Source organism: Leptopilina heterotoma, unplaced genomic scaffold (assembly GCF_015476425.1).
Source record: "Leptopilina heterotoma isolate Lh14 unplaced genomic scaffold, ASM1547642v1 Lhet_89, whole genome shotgun sequence".
Lineage (NCBI taxonomy): Eukaryota > Metazoa > Arthropoda > Insecta > Hymenoptera > Figitidae > Leptopilina > Leptopilina heterotoma.
Window position 1 is genome coordinate 365394 of NW_025111192.1, and position 27258 is coordinate 392651.

At 24.5% G+C, this 27258-nt stretch overlaps 1 protein-coding gene across 2 annotated transcripts in view; it reads left to right on the forward strand.

Annotated features, from left to right (window-relative positions):
* Positions 1-27258, forward strand: part of LOC122511673 (transmembrane protein 132E) — a 114630-nt gene that overhangs the window by 81561 nt on the left and 5811 nt on the right. The window contains exons 3-10 of one of the 2 annotated variants that reach the window (XM_043627077.1): positions 4783-5433; positions 11707-11850; positions 16053-16311; positions 22484-22627; positions 23025-23515; positions 25460-25826; positions 25932-26370; positions 26788-27191. In XM_043627077.1, the coding sequence (XP_043483012.1) occupies positions 4783-5433; positions 11707-11850; positions 16053-16311; positions 22484-22627; positions 23025-23515; positions 25460-25826; positions 25932-26370; positions 26788-27191 (2899 nt within the window). The remainder of the gene's footprint in view (positions 1-4782; positions 5434-11706; positions 11851-16052; positions 16312-22483; positions 22628-23024; positions 23516-25459; positions 25827-25931; positions 26371-26787; positions 27192-27258) is intronic. The other variant, XM_043627078.1, reaches the window with a different exon arrangement.

The window sequence follows — 27258 nt, forward strand, 5'->3', positions numbered from 1 at the left end:
TCTTCCTAGAAATTCAATTATTTCTTTCAAAAAATTTTAATAATTCTCGTCAAGATTTTCAATTATTTTAAATTTTAATAAATAGCAAAAATCTTTTTCGAAATTCTATAATTTCAATTATTTTCAAAAATAATAAAATTCTGCGCAAAAATTGAATTATTTTCAAAAAAATTTTTAAATTCTCGTTAAGATTTTCAATTATCTTTATAAATAGCAAAATTCTATATCGAAATTCAATTATTTTCAAAAATTTTACTCAATTCTATGATTTTTAATCTGTTTCTAATAACATTTTCTATAAGAATTCAATTAATTAAAAAAAAATTTGATAAAATTCTACACAAACATTCAATTATTTTCTAAATAATAAATTTCAGCTCGAAATTTCAATTATTTTTAATGCAATTTTAATTGAATTCTTCGAAAAATATTAAAAGCACTAGCCAAACTATCCGCGCGCAAGCGCGCGGGAATGTTGTATGGGGCTGCTTATTTAAACAATTTAAAAAATTTTAAAGAAATAATTATTATAACCTAACAAAGAGATTTAACTAACTAAAATTCAAATAATTTCACTCAATAGTCTCAATTTAAATAGAATTTACATTACTAGACTTAAACTATGGCTAGAACAATTACAATTAGTATCTGGGTCATCTTTTGCATTGCTTATTTTATAAAGCCATTTTAAATTAAATACTTTTTAAAGAAATAATAATTATTACACACTGAAAAAAGTTTTACTTAAAATAGCGATAAGTTTCTCTAGAATAACGAAAGTATTAATTGAAGCACTAAATAATTTCGCTACTAAAGTGAAATCTGTACTTCATCCAGCTAAATATTTTTTGCCGTGCATAACGAAAAAAGAATTAAATTAACATCAGATTTTCTACATTAAAAAAAACGAATTCAAATAGAAATTAATCATTTTACAACTTAACCAAATTCACCCCAGAAATCACTGAATTCGATAATTTAGAAGAAAGTCAGACAAAAGCAGGGTTCCTACAGAATCACGAAATCATGGAAATCATGGAAATGGTATGGAATTTTTAAAAGGCTTCTGGAAATCAGGGAAATCATGGAAAAGGCCTGTAATTTTTAAAAAATTCTAAATTTTTTCAGTTTTCCATTTTTTCTCTTGAATAAAAATTCAAATAATAATAAAGCTAAATGGTATAAAAGAGAAAAAAAATGTTGAATTTTAAGAAATTCAGTTTTTCGGATTTTTAATAATTTTTAATAATTTTTGATAATTTGAGATTTTTTACTAAAGAGTCGAGACAATTTAATAAGTAAAGTATTTTCCAAAAGCACAAAAATAATGAAGCTAAATTCTATAAAAGAGAGGAAAAAATGTTGAATTTTAAGAAATTCGGATTTTTGAATTTTTGATAATTTTCGATAATTTCACATTTCTTACCAAAGAGTCGAGACAATTTAATAAGTAAAGTATTTTCCAAAAGCACAAAAATAATGAAGCTAAATCCCATAAAAGAGAAGAAAAAATGTTGAATTTTAAGAAAATCGGATTTTTGAAATTTTTCGAATTTTTGATAATTTTAGATTTTTTACCAAAGAGTCGAGACAATTTAATAAGTAAAGTATTTTCCAAAAGCACAAAAATAATGAAGCTAATTCCCATAAAAGAGAGGAAAAAATGTTGAATTTTAAGAAAATCGGATTTTTGAATTTTTTCGAATTTTTGATAATTTTAGATTTTTTACCAAAGAGTCGAGACTATTAAATAAGTAAAGTATTTTCCAAAAGCACAAAAATAATGAAGCTAAATTCTATAAAAGAGAGGAAAAAATGTTGAATTTGAAAAAATTCGGATTTTTGAATTTTTGATAATTTTCGATAATTTCACATTTTTTACCAAAGAGTCGAGACAATTTAATAAGTAAAGTATTTTCCAAAAGCACAAAAATAATAAAGCTAAATCCTATAAAAGAGAGGAAAAAATGTTGAATTTTAAGAAATTCGGATTTTTGAATTTTTGATAATTTTCGATAATTTCACATTTTTTACCAAAGAGTCGAGACAATTTAATAAGTAAAGTATTTTCCAAAAGCACAAAAATAATGAAGCTAAATCCCATAAAAAAGAAGAAAAAATGTTGAATTTTAAGAAAATCGGATTTTTGAATTTTTTCGAATTTTTGATAATTTTAGATTTTTTACCAAAGAACAAAGAGATTTAACTAACTAAAATTCAAATAATTTCACTCAATGGTCTCAATTTAAATAGAATTTACATTACTAGACTTAAACTATGGCTAGAACAATTACAATTAGTATCTGGGTCATCTTTTGCATTGCTTATTTTATAAAGCCATTTTAAATTAAATACTTTTTAAAGAAATAATAATTATTACACACTGAAAAATGTTTTACTTGAAATAGCGATAAGTTTCTCTAGAATAACGAAAGTATTAATTGAAGCACTGAAAAATTTCGCTACTAAAGTGAAATCTGTAGTTCATCCAGCTAAATACTTTTTGCCGTGCATAACGAAAAAAGAATTAAATTAACATCAGATTTTCTACATTCAAAAAAAACGAATTCAAATAGAAATTAATCATTTTACAACTTAACCAAATTCACCCCAGAAATCACTGAATTCGATAATTTAGAAGAAAGTCAGACAAAAGCAGGGTTCGTACAGAATCACGAAATCATGGAAATCATGGAAATGGTATGGAATTTTTAAAAGGCTTCTGGAAATCAGGGAAATCATGGAAAAGGCCTGTAATTTTTAAAAAATTCTAAATTTTTTCAGTTTTCCATTTTTTCTCTTGAATAAAAATTCAAATAATAATAAAGCTAAATGGTATAAAAGAGAAAAAAAATGTTGAATTTTAAGAAATTCAATTTTTCGGATTTTTGATAATTTTTTATTTTTTTCCAAAGAGTCGAGACAATTTAATAAGTAAAGTATTTTCCAAAAGCACAAAAATAATGAAGCTAAATCCCATAAAAAAGAAGAAAAAATGTTGAATTTTAAGAAAAACATTTTTTTCGAAATTTTTTGAATTTTTGATAATTTTAGATTTTTTACCAAAGAGTCGAGACAATTTAATAAGTAAAGTTTTTTGCAAAAGCACAAAAATAATGAAGCTAAATCCCATAAAAGAGAGGAAAGAATGTTAAATTTTAAGAAATTCGGATTTTTGAATTTTTGATAATTTTCGATAATTTTAGATTTTTTACCAAAGAGTCGAGACAATTTAATAAGTAAAGTATTTTCCAAAAGCACAAAAATAATGAAGCTAAATCCTATAAAAGAGAGGAAAAAATGTTGAATTTTAAGAAATTCGGATTTTTGAATTTTTGATAATTTTCGATAATTTTAGATTTGTTACCAAAGAGTCGAGACAATTTAATATGTAAAGTATTTTCCAAAAGCACAAAAATAATGAAGCTAAATCCCATAAAAGAGAGGAAAGAATGTTAAATTTTAAGAAATTCGGATTTTTGAATTTTTGATAATTTTCGATAATTTTATATTTTTTACTAAAGAGTCGAACTATTAAATAAGTAAAGTATTTTCCAAAAGCACAAAAATAATAAAGCCAAATCCTATAAAAGAGAGGAAAAAATGTTGAATTTTAAGAAAAACATTTTTTTCGAAATTTTTTGAATTTTTGATAATTTTAGATTTTTTACCAAAGAGTCGAGACAATTTAATAAGTAAAGTTTTTTGCAAAAGCACAAAAATAATGAAGCTAAATCCCATAAAAGAGAGGAAAGAATGCAGATGAATGCAGATAATTTGCTAACGGAAAGGAAACTTACGATTATTATAATGTATATGTATATTTCTATTTTCTATCAAAACGTATAAAAAACAAAAGAATAACTGTAACTAACTTCAAGTGTGGACAGAGATCCGGAAATCTGGAATCACGACGATTATTATATATAATAATCATAGCATGAATTTTTAGAAATAATTGAATTTTGAAATGGTTTAAAATTAAAATATTTGGAAAATCTGAATTTTTCATACGTTTAAATAACAATTTTGAAGAATTCATTTTTTTTTTCCAAAAAGTTTTCCTTCTATTTCGTAAAATTGAATTATAAACAAATGCTTTTGAAAATTCTAAAAAAAAAAATTGTGTCATAAAAAATAATTGATTTAAAGATAGATTTTAGTTAAAAATTCTAGCAAATAATAATTTAATTGAAATGACGGAAATAATTCTGAAGAAGTTATAGGAACAATATTCTTATATTTGATTTTCAAACGGCTTGAATTTTTGAATCTTTTGAAGAATTTTAATTTCTATCGAAAAATAATAATAATTAAATATTTATTTAAATACCTATTAATTATTTATTTAAGTTATTGTTGCTTTTGAATAATTTTACAATTGAAGAAATTCGTAAATAAATGTATTAGAGAATTTTTTTGAGTATCTAATCATTTTTGTATTGAATCAGAATATTCTTTAAAATAAGGGAAGAATTCAAAATTTTTTCTGGTAATCTGAAAAATATCAGGAAAAGATAAAATAAAATTTTGTTTTGAAAAAAGATTTTTATCGATTCTTGATGAAAAGAAAATTTTATCTTTTTTAAAAATGTCTTTTTTCATGAAGGAATGATAATGGATTTTCGTATTGAAAATTTCATCTTTCAGTATTAAAGTTTGCGAAAGATTAAAAAATGAGAGAGTGAGTGAGCGAGAAAAATGAAACAATAGGGCAACAAAGTGCATACTGCATAATCTTGATCTCGGGCTGAAAATAAAGAACTCTTCTTCTCTGTCCAGGGTATTGTTCCATGCGGGAAGCGAGTCAACCGGTAGAAGACAATTGCTTCTGGGTCGTCATCAAAGAGTCTGCGTCGTGCTGCACGCTTCTTTAAACGGTGGTAGCAGCAGGTTGAGCTCGACAACATCAAAGGACTCGTCATCATCCTCATCGTCCTCCTCCTCATCATCATCATCGTCGACGAATAAAAATGGACCATTAACAGCCGCCTGCAGTCCCGATGGTGAAGATGGCGTTTGCCTCGCGCAAATAACAATTCCAGCAAATTGGTGGCCACCATTACCACCACCAGATGCCTCGGGTCGAATCAAAGTACCAAAAACACTGCCACGAATAGTTCAACTTTCCTATTCGGTCCTCGAGCCAAGGAACAATGAAGACGGAGCACTGCCTCATGTACTTGATTCGAGTTCATCGTTATTCTGTCAGCCGAGGGTGCAAATACAACCGGTCACGCCTTTAGGCAGCGTGACCCTAACGCCAAATCGAGAGGATTATAAAGAACTAAAAACGGACGAGTATCTCACTCTTTTGGTTCCCCATGGACCTCTTTATCCGAGATCGAGGCTCCACGTGCCGGCTTTTCTCCATTCGCACTCATCTCGTCAGGGTGCACAGGGGAGACCACCAGTTGCTGCTGTTGTACTCAGGTATTGTTAGACAATTGGCTTTTATTTGAACGAGTTAAATGCCCAGTTTTACATGTGCTCTTTTTTTTTCTTTTTTTCTTTTTTGATTCTTGTAATGTGCGAGCATTAAAAACGTTCGTGAAATTTGAATGACAATTGGTGACACATTTCGGGGAGATTAACGAGTTGACGTTATTATTGAACGGAAGGACTCTTTCCCCCTAACAAAGAACAAAATTAAAACGATTCTTTACGAGTTTGGGAAAACATTAACAACCCTTCTTTTGATAGAAACAAAAGAACAAATCTCTTTAAAAAATAACGTTCCTTCTTTTACAAAAAAAAATATAAAAACGAAATTTTGCTCTTTTTTCGAATATTTTACAGTCATATCAAAATTTTGCTTTTATTTCTTACCAGTAAATACAAACGCGGTATTTAATTTACTATTATGCAAATTTTTTAATTTTTGTTTTTAAATATTAACTTTAATTTTTGAATGATTTCAGATTAAAAATTTTTTAAATTTCACTTATTAACTAATAAATTATTAATTATTTTCTAAGATATGAAATTTTTTGTCAAGATTTCAATTATTTTCATAAATATTAAACTTCCTCTAAGGGAATCAATTATTTTTAATATTTCAATACAATTTGAATAAAATTCTTGGCAATCTTTCAAATATTTCATAAATAATAAAATTCTTCTAGAAAATTCAATTATTTCTGATAAAATTTCTTGTTGGAATTCAATTATTTAAAAAAATTTTAATAAATTCATTAAAAGAATTCAATTAATTTTTGGTTCAATTTTAATTAAATTCCTCGAAAGAATTGAGACTTTCTTCAAAACCATTAAATTTGAATTTTTATAAATTTTATAATTTTTTTATTATTTAATTACTTTCAATACAATTTTAATCAAATTTGTTGATAGAATTCAATTATTTTAAAATTTTTAATAACTAATTAATTATTACAAATTTATATTTTCTGAAATATTGATAAAATTATTTGAAACAATTTAATTAATTTGAGAATTTGTAATAAAATTCTTTAGAAAAATTCAAAATTATTTTCATAAATAATATAATTTTTCGCAAGAATTTAATTATTTTCATAAATAATAAAATTTTTGGCAAGGATTCAATTATTTTTATAAATAAAATTCTTCGGAAAAATTCTATCATCTTCCTAAGTTATAAAATTCTTTACAGAAATTTAATTTATCGTAAATACAATTAAAATGAAATTTTTCGAAACAATGCATTATTTTTAAAATTTCTTATATTTGTCAAAAGAATGCTATTATTTTCAAAAATTGTACCTAATAAAATTCTCTGTACGAATTTAATTATTTTTAATACAATTTTTACTAAATTATTCTAAAAAATTTCAATTTTCTTCGAAACAATAAAATTATTTTTAAATTTGAATAAATTTTTTGGCAAGAATTCAATTATTTTTAATACAGTTTCAATAACATTTTCTGATGGAATTCAATTATTTTTAGTACAATTTTATTTTAATAAAACGTTTAGAAAAACTTCAATTATTTTTAGAAATGATGACAAATTTTGTTTATTAGAATTTAAAGAATTTAATTGTTTTTAATACATTATTAGGTAATTAAATTTCTCGAAAGAATTTAATTATTTTCATAAATTTTAATTAAATTCTTCGAAACAATTCAATTATTTTCAAAAATGTTCATTAAATTCGTAGTAGGAATTGAATTATTTTTATAAGTTATAAAATTCTTCAGATGAATTCAATTATTTTTGAAAATTTTAATAAAAAAAACCTTTAAAAAACTAATGACGATTAAATTGAGAGAAAATTAAAACCAACAAATATTTTCTATTTCACTTTATTTTACAAGAATTAGCTAAATTCTAATTTCTCGTTTTACGGAATAATCTTTAAAACTACTTAACATTTCTGTTACGAAAACTAAATATTTCGTTTAATTGAGTTTCGTTTTCAAGCTACATAAATCTAGATTCAAATGTTAATTTAGTTTACTCCTTGATAAGGATACAAAACAGACTGAATTAAGTTTCGTTTTTGCCCTGAAAACAGAATTTATAAGAGGTTTCGTTTATATGAACAGATAAAAATAAGAGAAATACATTTTTTTAGAATTAAATTATATTCTAATACTACATTTCATATAGAATTTATTTTCAAAAATTTAATTTCTATTTTCTTCATAAGTAATTTAACTCCAATTTGTTTTATAAAAAGTTTCTTCTTTGTAAACAATTCAATTATGAATCCAATTTTTTCGTAAAAAATTTCATTTCAATTTCTTTAAAAACAATAGAATTTCTAATATTTTTATGAATAATGTAATTTTAATTTCTTTATGAAAAAAACTTAATTCTCAAGTCTTTATAAAAAATTTAGTTCCAATTTCTTAATGAAAAAATTAATTACAATTTCTGAATAAAAAAATTCATTTTAATTTTAATTTCGGAATTTTAATTTAATATTTCCTGCGCGTTATAAAACTCTTTTTTTCTTAACGATTTTAAATATTCTTAAGGAAATGAAAGTTCAAAATTGGCCTGCTTTAAAAGTATGAGACTTATAGACAATATATTTTTATTATTTTTTTTCAAGAAGCACTGCTTTAATGTTTAAATAAAGGAAGAAAGGTTTTCAGTTTTTAATATATTTTTATTTTTAAGAAAGAAAAGATAAAGGCAAGGAAGTAAAACTGAAGAGCACTTTCTTCTTCTTAAGTAATAATTTATTACTAACATCTCTTCAATATTTTTATTTAAATTACATTTTCTTCTCTCTTAATATCAATTTGAATTCATTTTTTCTTCTTTTCATTTATTCAAATTTTAATTAAAATTTTTGTTTCTAATTTTTTATTTAACAACTTAATCTTTCGTGTATTCTGCTTTTCTTTCTTTTTTCTTTTTTTTTGAAAATTTATAATTAGCACTCTAACTTGTACGTTTTTACAAAACTTAAATTTAATTATGTTTTAATAATAGAACTTGAATATTACGAAATTTTTTTCATTTCTTTGTTATGAGTAATAATAGAATACCTACGCTTTTCTGTGATAATGATGAAAAAAAAAGAAGTAAATGTAGGTTGAAGTGGCTTAAACGTCATTTAAATTTAACAGTTTCATTAGAAAGAATAAAAACTAAATATATTTCTGCCTGATGGAGTTACTCTGATAGAAGTGACCCAATTAGATTAGCCGGGGGTAGTTTTTCACTAACTATGTCAATATCACCCTCAGATACAAAATTAACATCAAATATTGATAAACAACATAAATATTTATTTTCTATTATTTTATTAGTCTATTAGCAATTCAATTTCTATGTTTTAATTAGTATGGAAATTTTGAGTCAATGTTTAATTTTTGCATACGAGTTAATTAACTAATAGTAAATAATAAATAATAAATAAATAATAATTTCATATAAAAGGATTTTTTTTGTATTATTTATTTCTTTTACAATTATGAATCTGTAAATAATTGAATTCTTATAAAGAAATTTATCCATTTATTTCAAAATAATTAGATTTCTTGAGAAAAATTTAATTAAAATCTAAAACAATATTTCAATTCTCATAAAGAATTTAATAGAAATTTTTCAAAATAATTGAAGTTCTGCGATGAATTTTATTATTTAGGGAAAAAACTTAATTTTTCAAATTATTTAATTCAATCTTTTTCTTATAAAGAATTTTTTGAAATTTTTCAAAACAAAATTTTTCAAAGTAATTGAATTTCTGCAAAGAATTTTATTATTTCTTTAAAAATAGAATTATTATGGAAATTTTTATGATTTATGAAAATAATTGAAATCTTTCTAAGAATTTTATTAAAATTTTTGAAAATTAATGAATTATTTTAAGGAATTTAATTAAAATTGCATTAAAAATATTTCAATTTTCAAAGAGAATTTAATCAGAATTTTTCAAATTTTGAATTTTTGCGATGAATTTTATAACTATAAGGAAAAAAAATTTTACTTTTTCAAATTAATAAATTTAAGGTTTTTCTTACAAAGAATTTTATTGAAATTTTTCAAAATAATGAAATTTTTGCAAATAATGTTATTAAATATTAAAATAATTATATTCCTGCAAATAATTTAATTAATTATGATAATAATTCAATTCCTGAGAGTAATTTTATTATTTATGAAAATAATTCAATTCCTGCGGGTAATTTTATCAAAATTTTTTAAAGTAATTGAATTTCTGCGAAGAATTTTATTGAATTGAATTACTGTGAACAATTTTATTATTTGTGAAAATAATTGAAATCTTGCTAAGAATTTTATTAAAAATTTTTGGAAATAATTGAATTTTTTAAGGAATTTAATTAAAATTGCATTGAAAATATTTCAATTTTCATAAAGAATTTAATTAGAATTTTTCTAAATTTGAATTTTTGCGAAGAATTTTATTAATTAGGAAAGAAATTAAATTTTTTGAAATTGATTTTAAGGTTTTTCTTACAAAGAATTTTATTGAAAGTTTTCAAAATAATACAATTTTTTCAAAGAATTTTATTAAAATTCTTTAAAATAATTCAATTCCTGCGAACATTTTTATTAAGAATTTTTTCAAAATTTTGCAAAGTAATTGAATTTCGGCGAAGAATTTTATTAAATTGAATTACTATGAACAATTTTATTATTTGTGAAAATAATTGAAATCTTGCTAAGAATTTTATTAAAAATTTTTGGAAATAATTGAATTTTTTGAGGAATTTAATGAAAATTCAATTGAAAATATTTTAATTTTCATAAAGAATTTAATCAGAATTTTTGCGATGAATTTTATAATTTAGGAAAAAAATTATATTTTTTCAAATTATTTAATTCAAGGTTTTTTTTACAAAGAATTTTTATTGAAAGTTTTCAAAATAATAAAATAATAAATTTAAAAATATTAAATAATATAATTTAAAATAATAAATAAATAAATAATAGAAGATAATAAATAAAAAACAATAAGTAAACGATTATTGATTTAATTTATAATTAAGTATATTTACATAAATAATAAGAATCTTAAAAAATTGAATTGTGAATAATTAAAGAACTGTTTTTCTGTTTGTATAAATAGCAGGCTGGTGAGGATGATCCAATTTTCAAAGAATTTAACTCGATTATTAATATTTTCCTATAAAATGAAAATGAAGTGATAAAAATAAATTCTAGTACTTTAAAAGCTGTAAAAACTACATAAATGACGAGAAAGAGCAATCTATTGTAAATCTCTGTATTTTATCTGGCATCGAAGTATAGAAAAAAAACAAAAAAAAAATTGTTGGGCACTCTTGTTCGAAAAGCCTGGAATTTTCGCAATTCCATAGTTTATTCGTTCGAGAATGTAAAGTGTCGAGTGTGTATATACACATAGTCTTTCTCTCTCTCTCCCTCTCTCTCTTTCTCTCTCTGTATACACAGAACTCGAGGAAATCGATGACCAATTTATATGGAAATGTCGCAATCTCACTGAAATTTTCACGCAACCTCGGACCTTCGATAATTGCCCAGTTTCATTTGTATAACATCAAACTCACGTTTCTATCTTTTCAAAATTAAAATGACAGGATGTTTCAAATTTAAAAAAAACTAACAATTTAAACTTTTCACATGGCAATCATCAAATTTTATAATAAGAGATGTAATTTGCTACGTTTGCTATTTTTTTATTATCAAGTTACAACTTTTTAGATTATTTGTAAAAGGAAACTTCCGTTTTACTCGATTAATAGAGAAATAAGAAATTGCTTCATTAGCTTTTTTTTAGAATTTGCAGAACTAAAAATAACTGAAAATAACTTGAAATAGAAAAATAGATTAAAAAATAATTTATTGATTGTATAAAATATTTTCCATTTCGGTTTCTTTTAATTCGTTTTATTTCTCAGTTTATCTATAAATATTGAGAAAACTGTCTCGGAAAGAAGAGAAGGAGAGAAAAGTTTTATTTAAATTTTAAATAGAAAAGTTCATTGACTGTTTGTTATTTATAAATGTTTTCTGTTTTTTTTTTCTTTTGGCTTTTGTCATAAAAGTCGGTGGCAGTAAATATAATAGTTCGTAAAAAAGAAGTTTGCGTCTTATATACGACGACAAAAGAAGCAATTTAAAATGGCAATGAAGTGACTGTAAAATTTCCAATTTCTTTTGACGTTCGTATAATGTTTTTTGGGGGAAAGGTTTTCTTTTTTTTCCCCTTGAACGACGGATTATAAAGTTCGTTTTCATTTGACTTTTCTTTATTTGACTTTCAGAGCTCGGGTCAAGTCTGACGTTAAAATCCTAGATGCAACATCGAGCAATCCGGATTGGATAGTGGAATCTAAGATCAATATGAAGAGTACCACGGCCACCTTCACGGCCAGAAGGAAGGAAAACGTGTCACGTTTACCAAACGCGTAAGAACAATTTTTCTTTTCCATTACAAAAACCCATTTCTAAATAAATGAAAAATCCATACTTCACATGTAACTTCGTCCATCAACATCAATGTTATTTTTTTTATAAAAATACAATTTCAATCTTCTTTCGTCTGCAAATAAATTCGAGAATAAAAAATAGAATTTTCGAAAATAGTGTTTTTTTATGATAGTGTTGAAAAATTCTTTCGATTCTCTTATTTGAAGAAATTTCTAAGTAGCTGTTGAAGGAACTTTTTTTTCTCTATTTTTGCGTTAATTAAATTTACATTCCAATTATCTTATCGACGTGTACTGATGAATTTAATTACTTGGAAAAATAGAGAAAATACTTCTTCATAAATTGAGCATTCGTTTCTCGCGAATAAAAGCCCGAGATTTCAGAAATATGAATTATTAAATCGACCAAGTTTCTTCAAGGCAGTTTCTTTCATTTTGAGGCCGGAGTATAAATGAGAGACGAGAAATTAACAGTGATTAATGAATACTGAATAGTCATGTTCTGATTACAGAAAAAATCTTTTCCTTTCTTTCTTTATTACTATTATCATTATTACTCTTACTATTATTATTTTTATTTTTATTATTATTATCATTACCATTATTATTCTTATTTTTTCATTTTTATTATTATTTTTTATTTTTATTATCTTTATTATTATTATTGTCATTATTAATAAGAAAACATGTTCTCTTTTTAAAGTAAGTTTTGTTGCGAACGAGTTAATAAAAATTTCTGTACCGTCCTGTTGCGCAAGTTCCAAACCAGTTATGCGCCCATCTCGCATCGATGAAACAGAAACCACACCAATGTCTAATAATTATCTTCAAAGCCCCTACCCCCCAAAAAAGACGCCTTCTTTTCTTTCAAAACGACGGAGAGAAACAAAAACAAAAAAAAAGGGAAAAAATTCAGAAAGAATATGTATATATTATCGTCTGGCGCAAAAACCAAAATTACACAGACACACCATCTCTTTTCCCAGAACCAATTTTAAATTAATCGATGCAGAGATTAACCCCTTCTAGAAAATTATCTCTTAGCAACAATTCTAGAATATTATCGCAGAGACGAGGGAATTTTCAGACGCAGGTCAAAAAACAAAATAGTAGAAGATGGAACTCGAAAATTATCGGACAAAAAATCATTTCTAGCTGGGGAATAAAAAGGAGAATGTTTAGGAAATTAAAAATTCTGTTTAATAGAAAATAGAGAAATGTATATTGATGTTGATAGACGAAGTGTGAAATATGGATTTTTTATTTATATAAAAGTTTGTCTTGGTATTTTATCAAAATTACTTTAAATTAAAATCTTTATTTCTTTACAACATTCCTTATTCAATTATTTTCAAATTTTTTTTAAAATTATCGTCAAGATTTTCAATTATCTTTATAAATAGCAAAAATCTTCTCCGAAATTAAATTATTTTCAATCATTTTTTTTAATTCTCGTCTAGATTTACAATTTTTTTTTTTAAATAGCAAAATCCTTCACCGAAATTCAACAATTTCCAAAAATTTTAATAAACTTCTTTGCAAACTTAAATTATTTTAGTAAATGACAATATTACCCACAAGAATCCAATTATTTTCTAAAGTAGTAAAATTTTTCGTAGAAATTTAATAAGGTATATTCAACAAATTTGAAAAATTCTCGTCAAGATTTTCGATTATTTTTATACATAGCAAAATTCTTCACCAAAATTCAATTGTTTTCAATAATTTTAAAAATTTCTTGTTGAGATTTTCATTTTTTTTTATAAATAGCAAAAATATTTTTCGAAATTTAATAATTTTCAATAATTTTAATAAACTTCTTGACAAAATTTCCAATTATTTTCAAAAAATTCCCCATAAGAATTCAATTATTTAAAAAAAATGTAATAAAATTCTACGCAAACATTCAATTATGTATTTTTATAAATAATAAAAATTTCACAGGAATTAATTCAATTATTTAAAAGAGAATCGGTAAACATTTTTTCGAAAAATATCAAGTATTAAAATTTTTTTATAAAATTCTTCACAATAATTCAATTACTTTCATAAATATTAAAATTTTATACATGAATTCAATTATTTTTGAAAGTAATAAAATTCAGCGCAGAATTTCAATTATTTTCAAAAACTTTTCAAATTATCGTCAGGATTTTCAATTATTTTTATAAATAGCAAAATTCTTCGCAGAAATTCAATAATTTTTAAAAATTGTAATAAAATTCTTATCAAAATTTTCAATTATTTTCAGGAAATTTTCTCTTCCAATTATTTTTAATATTTACTATTTGAAAAAATGTTCTCAAATTAATTCAATTGTTTAAAAGAAATTTTGATGAAATTCTACTCAATTATTTTCATAAATAATACAATTTTCTTAGGAAATAATTCAAATATTTAAAAAACAATCGGCATAAATTATTTCGAAAAAAATCAATTAATAAAATTTTTCTACAATATTTTTCGCAATAATTCAATTACTTTCATAAACATTAAAATTTTTTTTCAGAGATTCAATTATTTTCAAAAATAATAAAACTCATCGGAAAATTTTAATTATTTTTATTAAAATTTTAATCAAATTCCTCGAAAAATATAATTATTCCTTAAAAATTTATTAAAATTTGTCAAAAGAATTCAATTATTTAAAAATTTATTGATAAAATTCTTTATGAGAATGCAATTTTAGGAAACATTTAATTAATCAACAAATTAATTATTTTTGTATTTAAATAAATGAATTCTCGTAGAATTTTCTGATAAAAATTGATTTAAAAATTAATTTTAATTAAAATTTTAGATAATAATTGAACATTAAAAGCATTGTAGCGTGAATATTTAGAATTGAATTTTGAAAAGGTTTTAAATTAAAATCTTTTGATAATCTGATTTTTTTTATACTTTTAATTAACTATTCTTTAAAACTAATTTTTTTTGGAATAATTTTATTCAAATTTTTTTGAAATTATAAAGTTTTAATTATTTTCAATAATTTTTTCAAAATTCTCGTTAAGATTTTCAATTATTTTGATAAATAGCAAAATTCTTCGCCGAAATTCAATCATTTGCAAAAATTTTAATAAACTTTTTTAATAAAAATTTTGAAATAATTATTTAATTGAAGAATTTTTTAATAATCAAAATTTGGTTATATTTCGTAAAATTGAATTGGAAACAAATGGATTTGAAAATTATTTAAAGAAAACTCTGTCAGAAATTATTAAGAATAATTGATTTAAAGAAGAATTTAAATTAAAAATTCTAGAAATTAATAATTGAATTGAAAATGATAAAAATAATTTTGAAGAAGTTACAATAACAATATTCTTATAATATGAAAGAATGATTTTATCACTCCATCAACTTTAATTAATTATTATTATAGAACATGAAGAAATCGATCACTTCGTGTCGAAGACTTGCAGTGACTTTTTTTTAAATTTATTTATTTTAAACAAAAATATTGATGTTCTCAATAATTTTAATTAAATAAATAATAAATAAAATAATAATAAATAATAATATACCTATACCAATAAATAAAATAATTTGTAAATAAATGTAAATAAATGTAAATAAATGAACATTTTTTTGAGTATCTGTTAATTTTAGAGTTACTTTTTAACAATTTTATAATTTATATGGGTATATTTATAGAATTTTTGTAAATAGAAATTGAGTTCACAAGAAAATGAAGTTTCAAATATGAAATTTACCGTTTTTCGAGTAAAAAATGACCGAAAGATTAAATTAAACCCATACCATTTTTAGAGTAAGAGACAGAAAAATTAAATTAAATTTCCCTTTTTTTGGAGAAAAGAACTGAAATATTAAATTTAGCGCTTTTAGAGTACGTTTTTATTTTCTTATTTTTCTTTTTTCCCCTTAGTTTGTATTTTGGTAATTTACGTAATTGCGTAATTTCAATGAAACATAACATAAAATGAAATCTGATAAAGAAAAAAATGATAATGATGGAAGATCACAATCTGGGGATGGGATAATGTGACTAAAGAGCTGGTGGAAATAATTCGATAAGTGCCCTTTATATATAGGCGAGAGACATTAAGTTGAAATGATCTTTGTATGTGCGGGAGATTCCTTTTGAAAGGTGTATGGGGGTTTTTTCTTTTTTTTTTAAATGTGTTTACCCTCCACTTATGTTTCTCTTTTGTTGGCAGGTCAGCCGAAGAGATTATGACTATGCTACTGGAGGCGAGTGACGAGGGTGCAGGAGGCAACTGGGACGGGGGAAGAATCGTGTGGAGCGTACGATATGCCTTCGAAGGCGAGGAAGATAACGTTTCCATACCTGGCATGTATCAGTTAAGCCAACAGCAGCAGCAGCATCATCATCACCATCATGTGGAAAGAGGAAAGGTGCAAGCGCGTCTTGAGATTCAGAAGGATGATATTCAAGCGGTTCTGCCCATTTCAAAGGTAAAATATCCCCCGAGTATGATTATTTAATCAGGCACTCATCAACACATATACAATATACGTACGCTTCGTCTTCATTTTCTCAGGAAATTTTCGGGGAATTTTTTTTTTTTTTAAATTTGACACTTTTTTTGTAATTTTAATTTTTTATCTTGCTTTTTTTCTTTTTCTTTTTAATTGAACTTTCGGGATTTTGGATTTTCGATATTTTTGAATATTCGAGAAGTTGAAGTTTCGAAGAGTTGAATTTTCAATGTTTTGAACATTCGAGGAGTTGAACTTTCGAGCTTTTGAACTTTCGGGGAACAATATTTTTCTATTTTTTATTTTTTCTTGTTTATTATTTCTAATTTCTATTTTTTCGTCTATTATTCATATTTTCTAGTTTCTATTTCTCTCTAAATAGGATAGGATAAAATAGAATGAAAATATAAATTAACGATAAAATGAAAAAGAAATAAATAGAAATTAAAAATGTATGACTCGAACCAGTGAAAGTTTTTAAAATACGGACTTTACGGTCCAAAAATGAAAAATTGCAGACCATTCACGGACCAATTACTGACACAAATATAATTTTGAATTAATAATTGAATGTTTATTAAACTTCAATTCCCATGAAGAATTTTATTAACAAATTTTTAAATAATTGAATTCTTTTGACGAATTTTAATAAAATTTTTAAAAATAATTACATTTTTCGAGAAATTTGATTAAAATTGTATTAAATGTAATAGAAATTCCGCGATGAGTTTTATTATTTGTGAAAATAATTGAATCTCTGTATAAAATTTTAATGTTTATAAAAGTAATTAAATTCTTGCGAAGAATTTTATAAAAAATTTATGCCGATTCTTTTTTAAATAATTGAATTATTTCCGAAGAAATTTGTATTGTTTATATGAAAATAATTGAAAGTTTGTGTAGAATTTCATAAAACATTTTTTTAAATAATTGAATTCTTTTGGGAAATTTTTTTACAAATATTAGATATTGAAAATCATTAGTAAAATTTTTTAAGATAATTGAAATTTTTCCAAGAAGTTTAATAAAATTTTTTGAAATTGTTGAATTTCGAAGCAGAATTTTGCTTTTTATAAAAATAATTCAAAACCTTGACGAGAATTTAAAAAAATTATTGAAAATAATTGAATTTTTGCGAAGAATTTTGCTATTTATAAAAATAATTGAAAATCTTGACGAAAATTAACAAAAAAATGATTAAAAATAATTTAATTTCGGCGAAAAATTTTGAGATTTATAAAGATAATTGAAAATCTTGACAAGATTTTCCGTGTTTTTAACTAAAAATCTTTTATATATGCAATATTTGTAATGATTTTTGAAAAAGTTCTTTCAGTATTTTCAAATTCATTTGCTTACAATTCAATTTTACAAAATTTCAATTATTCGTAAATTTTTCAATTAAATATATATAATTATTAGAAAATGAAAACTTCAAATAATTTTACCAAAAATCCACAATTAAACTTTCTCAAAAAAATTAATTCCACAGAATTGTTAGTTAAAAATATAAAAAATTCATACATATTTTCAAAGATTTTGATTTGAAACCTTTTCAAAATTCAATTATTTTCAAAAATTCACGTTCTAATGCTTTTAATATTCAATTATAATCTAAAGCTTTAACTGAAATTCATTTTTAAATTAATTTTTATTAGAAGATTCTACTAGAATTTAATTTTTTTAAATAAAAAAAACCATTTATTGAATAATTGCATGTTTCTTAAAATTGAATTCTCATAAAGAATTTTATCAACAAATTTTTAAATTATTAATAATTGAATTCTTTTGACGAATTTTAATTAAATTTTTAAAAGTATAATTACATTTTTCGAGGAATTCGATTAAAATTGTATTAAAAATAATTGAAATTCACTGTAGAAAAAATTTATTATTTATGAAAATAATTGAATTTCTAAAAAGAATTCTATTATATTTACTAAAATAATTGAATTCCTAAAAAGAATTTTATTATTTACGAAACTAACTGAATCTCTGTAAAAATTTTATTTCTGAAAATGTGACTGTCCACGAGAAAACAGGGCTTAGCTCTAAAAAATCATTTTGAGTTTTTTATGCTAATCGGTAGATTTTTTATTGCTTTTTCAAATGCAAATATCAAAAGTTGTAAATTGTCAATTACTTTTGACAATACAACGTTTTAAAGATGTTATATTGTATGCATTCCTTCGTTCTGCTTCTTTCAATCACTAGCCCTGTGAAAGCTAAGCCCTGTTTTCTCGTGGATAGTCACAAATTATAATTAATTGATTGCGAATAAATTTATAAAAAAATTTGTAAGTAATTGAATTCCTGTAAAATTTTTATTATTTTACGAAAATAATTGAGGGGCTGGATCTTAAAACAACACATATAATTTCAACAGCGGTATTCGTTGGCTTTTTTTCAAAAACTGTTATAAATATAAAAAAAATCATGAGAAGAAAAAAAATGCGCAAGGAAATTTCCTATAAGATAATGAAAAACTTTATTTAAAAAAATTATTTTTAGAGGTGTCAGGGACTAACGAATACCGCTGTAGAAATTTTATGTGTTGTTTTAAGATCCAGCCCCTCAATTAAATGTTTGTGTAGAATTTTAATAAATTTTTTTTAAATAATTGAATTCTTTTGGAAAATTTTATTAAAATTGGAGATATTAAGTCTCATTGAATTGAGGCAAATTTTTGAAAGTAATTGTAATTTTGCCAAGAATTTCATAAAAATTTTTAAATATAATTGAATTTTGAAGAAGAATTTTATTATTTAGAAAGATAATTGAATTTCTGAGATGAATTTAATTACTTTTGAAAATAATTGAATTTCTGCAATCATTTGTTTTACTGGACATTTTTTTTTAAAAAAACTTATCTTTTACGGACTTTAATCAAATTTACGGACCTTTGCGGGATTTACGGACATAGTTCAAGCCCTGAAAATAGAAAAGGCTAAAAGGCTAAAACCCTTTTTTATTTTTAATTTCTATTTTTTTCTTTTTCATTATTTACCATTCGTTTAACTTTATTTGTTGTCTTTTGACTGAATTCGAATTTACTATTTTCGCTAATTTATTATTTTGTTGACAATGTTTGAATGTAGAGAGAATGAAAAGGACATTGAAGCGAAGATAAAGGGAAATGAGAAAGGAGAGGAAAAAAGAAGGGAAAGAAAAATACAGAAGATTTGATTAAGAATTCCAGTAGGTGAAAATGCAGCACATTATTTGCTGTTCAGAGATACTGATTGGAAGAACTCGTTAGAATCTCGTAGCTTCCTGCATATCTGGTTCTGTAATTGCCTGATTCTTAGTCGATGGAGAGCAGTAAAGTTTTTAATTAAGCAGCCCCTTTTGCCTTCACCGTGAAGACGCTTCCTTTTTCTTCTCTCTCGCTCACTTCTTTTTCTTCTCTCTGTATTTCTCCTTTTCTCTCTCCTGTTTGTTAAAAGGGTATTACAGACACATCGTTTCCGACACTCGGTCGCGAAATTCCAAGTACAATGTTTGTACGATGGCACGTCAGTGGTACTTGGGGACATCAAGTTACTTCGTGTCTCGGAGAAAATTTCCCCTCCCTAAGGGGGTTTTAGGATCTCGACAAAACTTGAGTCTCGCCCTGTACTTGGTGTGTGAAGATGGACCAAGAGAGGCCGGTAGCCATAGTGCAAAGGCTTCTTTGGATCGATAACCAGGCATTCGCTCTCGTGAATTTAACTATCCCATTTCTCTCCGACATCAATTTACACTCAGATATATCTTTTATTCATTTCTCTTTGTTTTTTTCCCAATAGAACCGAAAAAAAGAATCATCTCCTTTTCTTTCTTTTTTCTTTGCTTTCTCCCATCGCTTGAAAATTTGAATATTCTTCGATGTTTCCTGCTGAATTTATTGTCTTCCTTATTTTAATTAAAATAGCTGAAATTACTTGTCAAATAATGTTTGACAAAAATATTATCCACAATTTTGGAACGTTCAAATGAACAAAATATTTTCAATATATTCAAAAATTAAAAACTTTAATTTTCTTCGCAGTTTGACATAAGTTGTTGTTTACTTTTTTGTTTCGTAACTTTTTAAATATTTTTTCTTTTTAAATATTTTCAATTTTAAAATGAATGTATTGAAAAACATCGAATTGTTGCAAAGAATTTGATAATTTAGAATTTTATTATATAGGAAAAAATTGAATTCTCGTGAAGAATTTTATTAAAATTTTTGCAAATTATAATTAAATTATTTTTGAAGAATTTCTTAAAATTTTTTTTTAAATATTGGAGTTTCTTTAATAATTTTAACAAAAAAATTTTTAAATAATTGAAGTTTTTCAAACCACTTCTTTTAAGTGTTTAAAATAATCGTGTTTGTTAATAATTGAAATTAAACATTTAATTATTGAATTTTATTAAAATTTTAGAAAATAATTGACTTCTCACGAAGAATTTTATTAAAAACCTTTGAAAATTCTAATTAAATTATTTTTGAAGAATTTCTTTGAATTTTTTTTAAATATTGGAGTAATAATAATTGAATTTTATGAACAACTTTTTTTAAGTTCTTCAAATAATCGTGTTTGTTAATAATTGAAATTAAACATTTAATTATTGAATTTTTAAAAATTTTAGAAAATAATTGAATTCTTTTGTAAATTTTTTTTTTAAATAATTGAATTTTTGCAAAGAATTTTATTATTTATTTATAAATATAATTGAATTGTTTCGAAGGATTTATTAAAATTTTAGAAAATAATTGAATTTTTTCTAAAAATTTATTATAATTTTAGAAAATAATTAAATTCTATTGAAATCCTTTATAACGAATTAAGAAAAAAATTGAATTCTTTCGTGGATTTTTTTAGAAAATAATTGAATTTTTGCAAAGAATTTTATTATTTATAAATGTAATTGAATTGTTTCGAAGGATTTATTATAATTTTAGAAAATAATTGAATTCTTTTATGAAATTTTATTAAAAATAATTGAATTCTTGCAAAGAATTTTAATATTTATAAATATAATTGAATTTTTTTGAAAAATTTCTTATAATTTTAGAAAATAATTGAATTCTATTGAAATCCTTTATAACGAAATAAGAAAAAAATTGAATTCTTTCGTGGAATTTTTTAAAAAATAATTCAATTTTTGCAAATATTTTACTGTTTAAAATGGTAATTGAATTATTTCGAAGAATTTATTAAAATTTTCAAAAATAATTGTATTAGTTCTATTGAAAATGTTTGTAACGAATTAACAAAAATATTGAATTCTTTCGTGAAATTGTTTTGAATATAATTGAATTTTTTTGAAGAATTTTTTATAATTTTCGAAAATAATTGAATTCTATTGAAATTTTTTATAACGAATTATGAAGAAAATTGAATTCTTTTGTGGAATTTTTTTAGAAAATAATTGAAATTTTGCAAAGATTTTACTGTTTAAAAAAATAATTGAATTATTTCGAAGGATTTATTAAAATTGTAGAAAATAATTGTATTCGTTCATGAATTGTTATTAAAATTTTGTTTAAAAATAATTGAATTTTGTGCAAAATATTTGATTTTTAAATATAATTGAATTCTTGCAAAAAATTTGACTATTTTAAAAAATAATTGAATTTTTGCGAAGAATTTTATTAAAATTTTTAAAATTAATAAACAAGATTAAATTAATTAGTAAATTAGTTAATAATTAATTTTTTTAAAGTTTGAATCTGAAATTATTCAAAAATTCATATTTGATTATAAAAAATTTTGTAATTTCCATAATAATAAATAGAATATAACGTTCCGTGCGTAATATCTGCTAGTTAATTATAAATGTCTCCATTAACAAAAAAATCTATAAAATAACAATTCTAATGTTTTAATTTTTAATCGTCAGATAATTTAAAAATCATAACTCTCAGCATTATGATTTTGAAATTATCTAACAGCAGAGTAGATTAAAAATGAAAACGAGTTGAGTATATATGTATAGCGAATATTATGTTTTAATGGGTCTGACAATGAGCTTAAAAACTGTGTCAAAATACTTTGGATTTAGAGGAGAATTTTTTTTTCTTTCTGAAATAATGTGTTATTATGCGCGGCAAATTCTCATTTTTCATTATAACCCAGTGTACTCATTTTGAATTGTGGTATGTTTGTCTTTCTAGAACTGGGAAGTAATGAATACAGCGGTTCTCACCGGCAGACAAGTCTCTCAGGCCATGAAAGTTTTTATCGTCAGTCAAGCTGGTAAAGTTGCCGATGTTACACTACAATCCTCCTGTCATTCCGAAGACGAAAGTGTTCTTAAGGTAAGAGCAATCATTCTTTTAGTTTCCAATTTTCCCTCTTGTTTTATATTTTTTCAAATGTTTCATTTTATTTCTCTAAAATTACGTATACTGTTTCTCTGGAATTTTAAACTTTGGTAGTTTTTTTGAATTTATATTTATTTTATTAATTATTACCAGGAAATTTCGTAATTTATTAAATTAATTATAGATAATATTTAATAATCGACCAATTATCGACTGAATAGTACTTAAATTTCTATTTCTTTATTTTTATCCTCAAAATTTGATTTCCTCAATTTTTAATATACTTTTCTGAATTTTTTTTATTTGAAAAAAGCGTTAAAAAATCATTGAAATTACAGCAAATTGATTAAAAGAACAAGAATAGAACTCAAAGATTAAAATTCTTTTGCAGGTGTCCTCGTCATGCAGTAGCGTTTACGTTGACGGCTCGGAGATTCGCGGCTCGAGTAACGCGTCAGTTTTAGTGAAATATGGCACCTACACGGGACTAGCAAGATTCACTGTTTGGATGCCCGAATTTCCGCTCGAGGTGACTGTGAGTGATCCTCGGCTTAATCAGATCAAAAGTTGGAAAGTCCCTGAGGAGCATTTAATCTCGAAAAACAAGCGAAGTCTTAACGAAACTTCAACGAAAAGTAATGGAGATTCGATAGTGAGAAAAAGAAGTTCGGACTTGGCAACTGAATCGTCGGATTTAGAGAGCGACGACGATGTGGTGGATGAGGAAATCGACGACGACGATTTAGATGATGAGGATGAGGACGACGATGGTTCCTTAAGATTTCGCGGACACAAATGGGACGAGATCAATGCCATTGACAGAAATCCATCGGCGAATTGTCGTCTTCGCTTTCAACAAAGTCCTGTTGAAATTCACGCTAGGTATGTTCAATTTTTTTTTTACTTTTTTAATATTAAATTTTATCTTTGAACTAGCAAATGATCCATTTATTATTATTTTGTAAATTAAAAATATTATATTTTCAAGAATAAACATCAATCTTTGAATGATTACAAATTTTAAATTTAAAGAATTAACTTATTAAGTACATAATATTAAATATATTTAAATATAATAATTAAATTCAATTATTTTTCAGAATTTTAATATAAATTTAATTATTTTCAACAATTTTCATGAAATTCTTTTGAAACAATCATTATAAAATTCTTCTAAACAATTTAATTATTTTTATGAATTTGTAAAATCCTTCTCAAGAATTTTATTATTTTCATAAATAAGAAAATTCTTCGCAAGAATTAAAATATATACCATTTTTCTCAAAAACTTTTAATAAAATTATTTGTAAATTTCAATTATTTTCAATATTTTCAAATTAAAATTTCTTTACAAAATTACATTATTTTTACGAAATTTAATGAAATTCTTCAAGAAAAAAAATGTAATTATTTACAAAAACTCCAATAAAATTGTTTAAAAGAATTTAATTTTCTATGAATACTTTTAATATAATTTAATAGGAAAATCGTTATTAACACTTAATAATAAACACGATTATTTTAAAAACTCGAAAAAAATTCTTCTTAAAATTCAATTATTTCAAAGAATTTTAATAAAAATTTTTCCAAAAATTAAATTATTTTCAAAATAATTTTAATTACATTTTGTCGAAAGAATTAAATTATTTAAAAAAATGTTGATAAACGTCTTGAAATGAATTCAATTATTTTCAATTTTTTTTATAAATACTTAACAAGAATTTAATGATTTTCAAGTACATACATCGACAATTAAATTATTTCTGAAAATAATTGAATTCTTCAATAGAATTTTATTAAAACTTTTCTAAATAATTGAATCTCTGCGAAAAAATTTATTATTTCTATAAATAATTTGATTTTTGCAAAAATTCAAAAAATAAGTGAATTTTTTAGAAGAATTTTATTAAAATTGTATTTATAATAATTGAATTCCTAGGAAAAATTTACTATTTATTGATATTATTGAATTCTTTCGAAGAATTCAATTGTTTTTAAAAATAATTTAATTTTCCTTGGATTTCAATTGAAATTGTTGTTAAAGTAATTGAATTCCAACAAAAATTTCTTTATTTTAAAAATAATTGAATTGAATTTTATTATAATTTTTTTAAATAATTGAACTCTTGTGAAAAATTTAATTACTTTTTTTAAATAATTGAATTTTCTCGGAGAATTTTTAAAAGATTTTTTAAAATAATTGAAATTTTCGAAGAAATCAATTAAAATTGTATTGAAAACAAGTGAAATCCTATTACAAGAATTTTATTATTTATATAAAAATAATCAAATTTTTTACAAAGATTTTTATTCTTTATTAATTAACTTTTTGCAAAGAATTTTATTATAATTATTATTTAAAATAATTGAATTCTTCATAAAATTCAATTACTTTCAAAATTTTCAGTAAAAATTATTTTAAAAAAGGCTCCACTATTTTTAAGAATATTGAAATAAATTCTCAAAAACAATTCAATTATTATTTTAAAAAATTGTAATAGAAATCTTTACAAGAATTAACTTATTTTCAATACAATTTTAATTACATTTTCTCGAAAGAATTCAATAAAATTATTGAAAAAAATGTTGATAAAAGTCTTGAAATGAATTCAATTATTTTCAAATTTTTTGATAAATACTTTGCAAGAATTCAATGATTTTCAGTAAATTAATTTTAAAATTGAAAACATTTAAAAAGGAAAATTATTTAAAAAGTTAGGAAACAAGAAAGCAAACGGCACCTTACTTCAAACTGCGAACAGATTTTTTTACAATTTCTTTTTATTTTTCTTTATTTTATGTATTTTATCTATTTTCTTATTACAGATTCTTCGCGGCGGATCACGACTCGGGAAGAGTTTCCTATTTCGTGAATCGTCGAACTTGGTTGCGAATTACGGACCTGGTGCTCTCGATGTTGAGAGTCTCGGATCCACGAATTGCTACGCTAAGCCAGGGAAAAATAGTCCAGGGTCGAAGTATTGGTCGTGCGGAAGTTCAAGTTCTGTCGCCAATCACCGGACGTGTGATTGGGGCAAAAGAAGTGCGCGTTGGGAATGATCGAATCGCCGTTTCGAAATTATCCGTGAAAGTCGTTTCCGGCCTGCAACTCACGATAAATCCTGATTCGACTATTGAAAATGGATACATCGCTGAAACGTCGGTCACGAGGAAACTCACCGCTCAATATCAGGTGTGTAGAATCGAAATCTAAAATAATTTACTAAATCTAAATCATAACAATTACAATTATTGAATTACAATTAAAATTGTTAAAATAAAATTACTATTTTTAAAGGAGGGTTTGTTGGACATTGACGTGGAATTTTCGGACGGCTCTCGAACACCCTTGAGGGAGATTGCAGTGTCGGATTATCATCTCGTTGTGGAGAGTTTAGATCCAGAGGTTGTGGCCTTTGCGCCAATGGTGGCGTCGCATCATCCGCGAGTGATTGCCGTTGGCGAAGGTCGCGGTGATCTGTTGAAAGTGACCCTTCATCTAGCCGACTCGTGTCGATTGTCGGGGAGAAAATTGAAAACACCAACGACGAGAGGTACGCCAAGTCTGCCACTGGCGACATCAACCGCCAATGTCGAGGTTGATTTCGCTACCAGCGATCTACCAAATCGACCTGAATTCGTGCAAAACGATGGCGGCACACTTGGCGGCAATTCTCATCACAGAGAGCGAAAAAATGGCAAAGACGGTGCACCCGATCTTAATGATATTTTAATTGGTAATTATTGACAAAACGTTCAACTCTTGTTTGTGTCGTGTGTCGTCAGTCGATTCGACTTTTAAAAAACCGCCAAAGAAACTTATTTTTTTACCTTTTGATTCTTCTTTTTCTTCTTCTTCTTCTTCTACATTTTCTTTTTTCTCGTTTCTTCTCTATTTCCTCCAGATTTGGATTTTTGGTAAACTTTCTCCAAACATTAAAAATATATTTAATTACTATAACCAAATATTTTTTGGTATTTTGAATATTTATCATTATTAAATGTAAATTGCAATTTGAGTAATTAATTCGAAGAAAGAAGGATCTAGATCTGGCAAAAGCAGCGCTTGAATTTCTCGCTTTCTAGTTTGAAAACACGCTTTGCACGCATCCTCCCCCCCTTTCTCTCTGTCTTTCTCTAATTTTTGTGCAAAGGTTTACCACTAAAAGACGAAAACGACCACACACCAACGATGCAGGCAAGACAGCACCGCATGGCTATAGATAATGGCATGTCTTCAGGGGGAATGGGAGGCGTTGGCATTCGACATCAGGGTGGACCGCGAATGACGCCCATGGAAATTGGACTGTACGTGCTTTTGGCGGCCTTCTGCTTCGCTATCGTCGTCTTTGTCGTGTCCTGTGTCGTCTACACGAGTAAATTCAAACCACAGTCGGCGGACTCACCGCTACCTGGACTTCCTGGCCTTGGAGCAGCGAGAGCCGCTGCCAGTCAACTCGCTCAAAATCGACGACCCCGAGAATCGACAACCAACGCTCACGATTGGGTCTGGCTTGGACGTGCCACTCTCGAAAGAGCCGGAACTGGACCTCAACAGGTTTTTAAATTTTTCACCTGTGACAATATAGAATTAGGGTTGCCACCGTTCAGGAAAATAAGGGAAT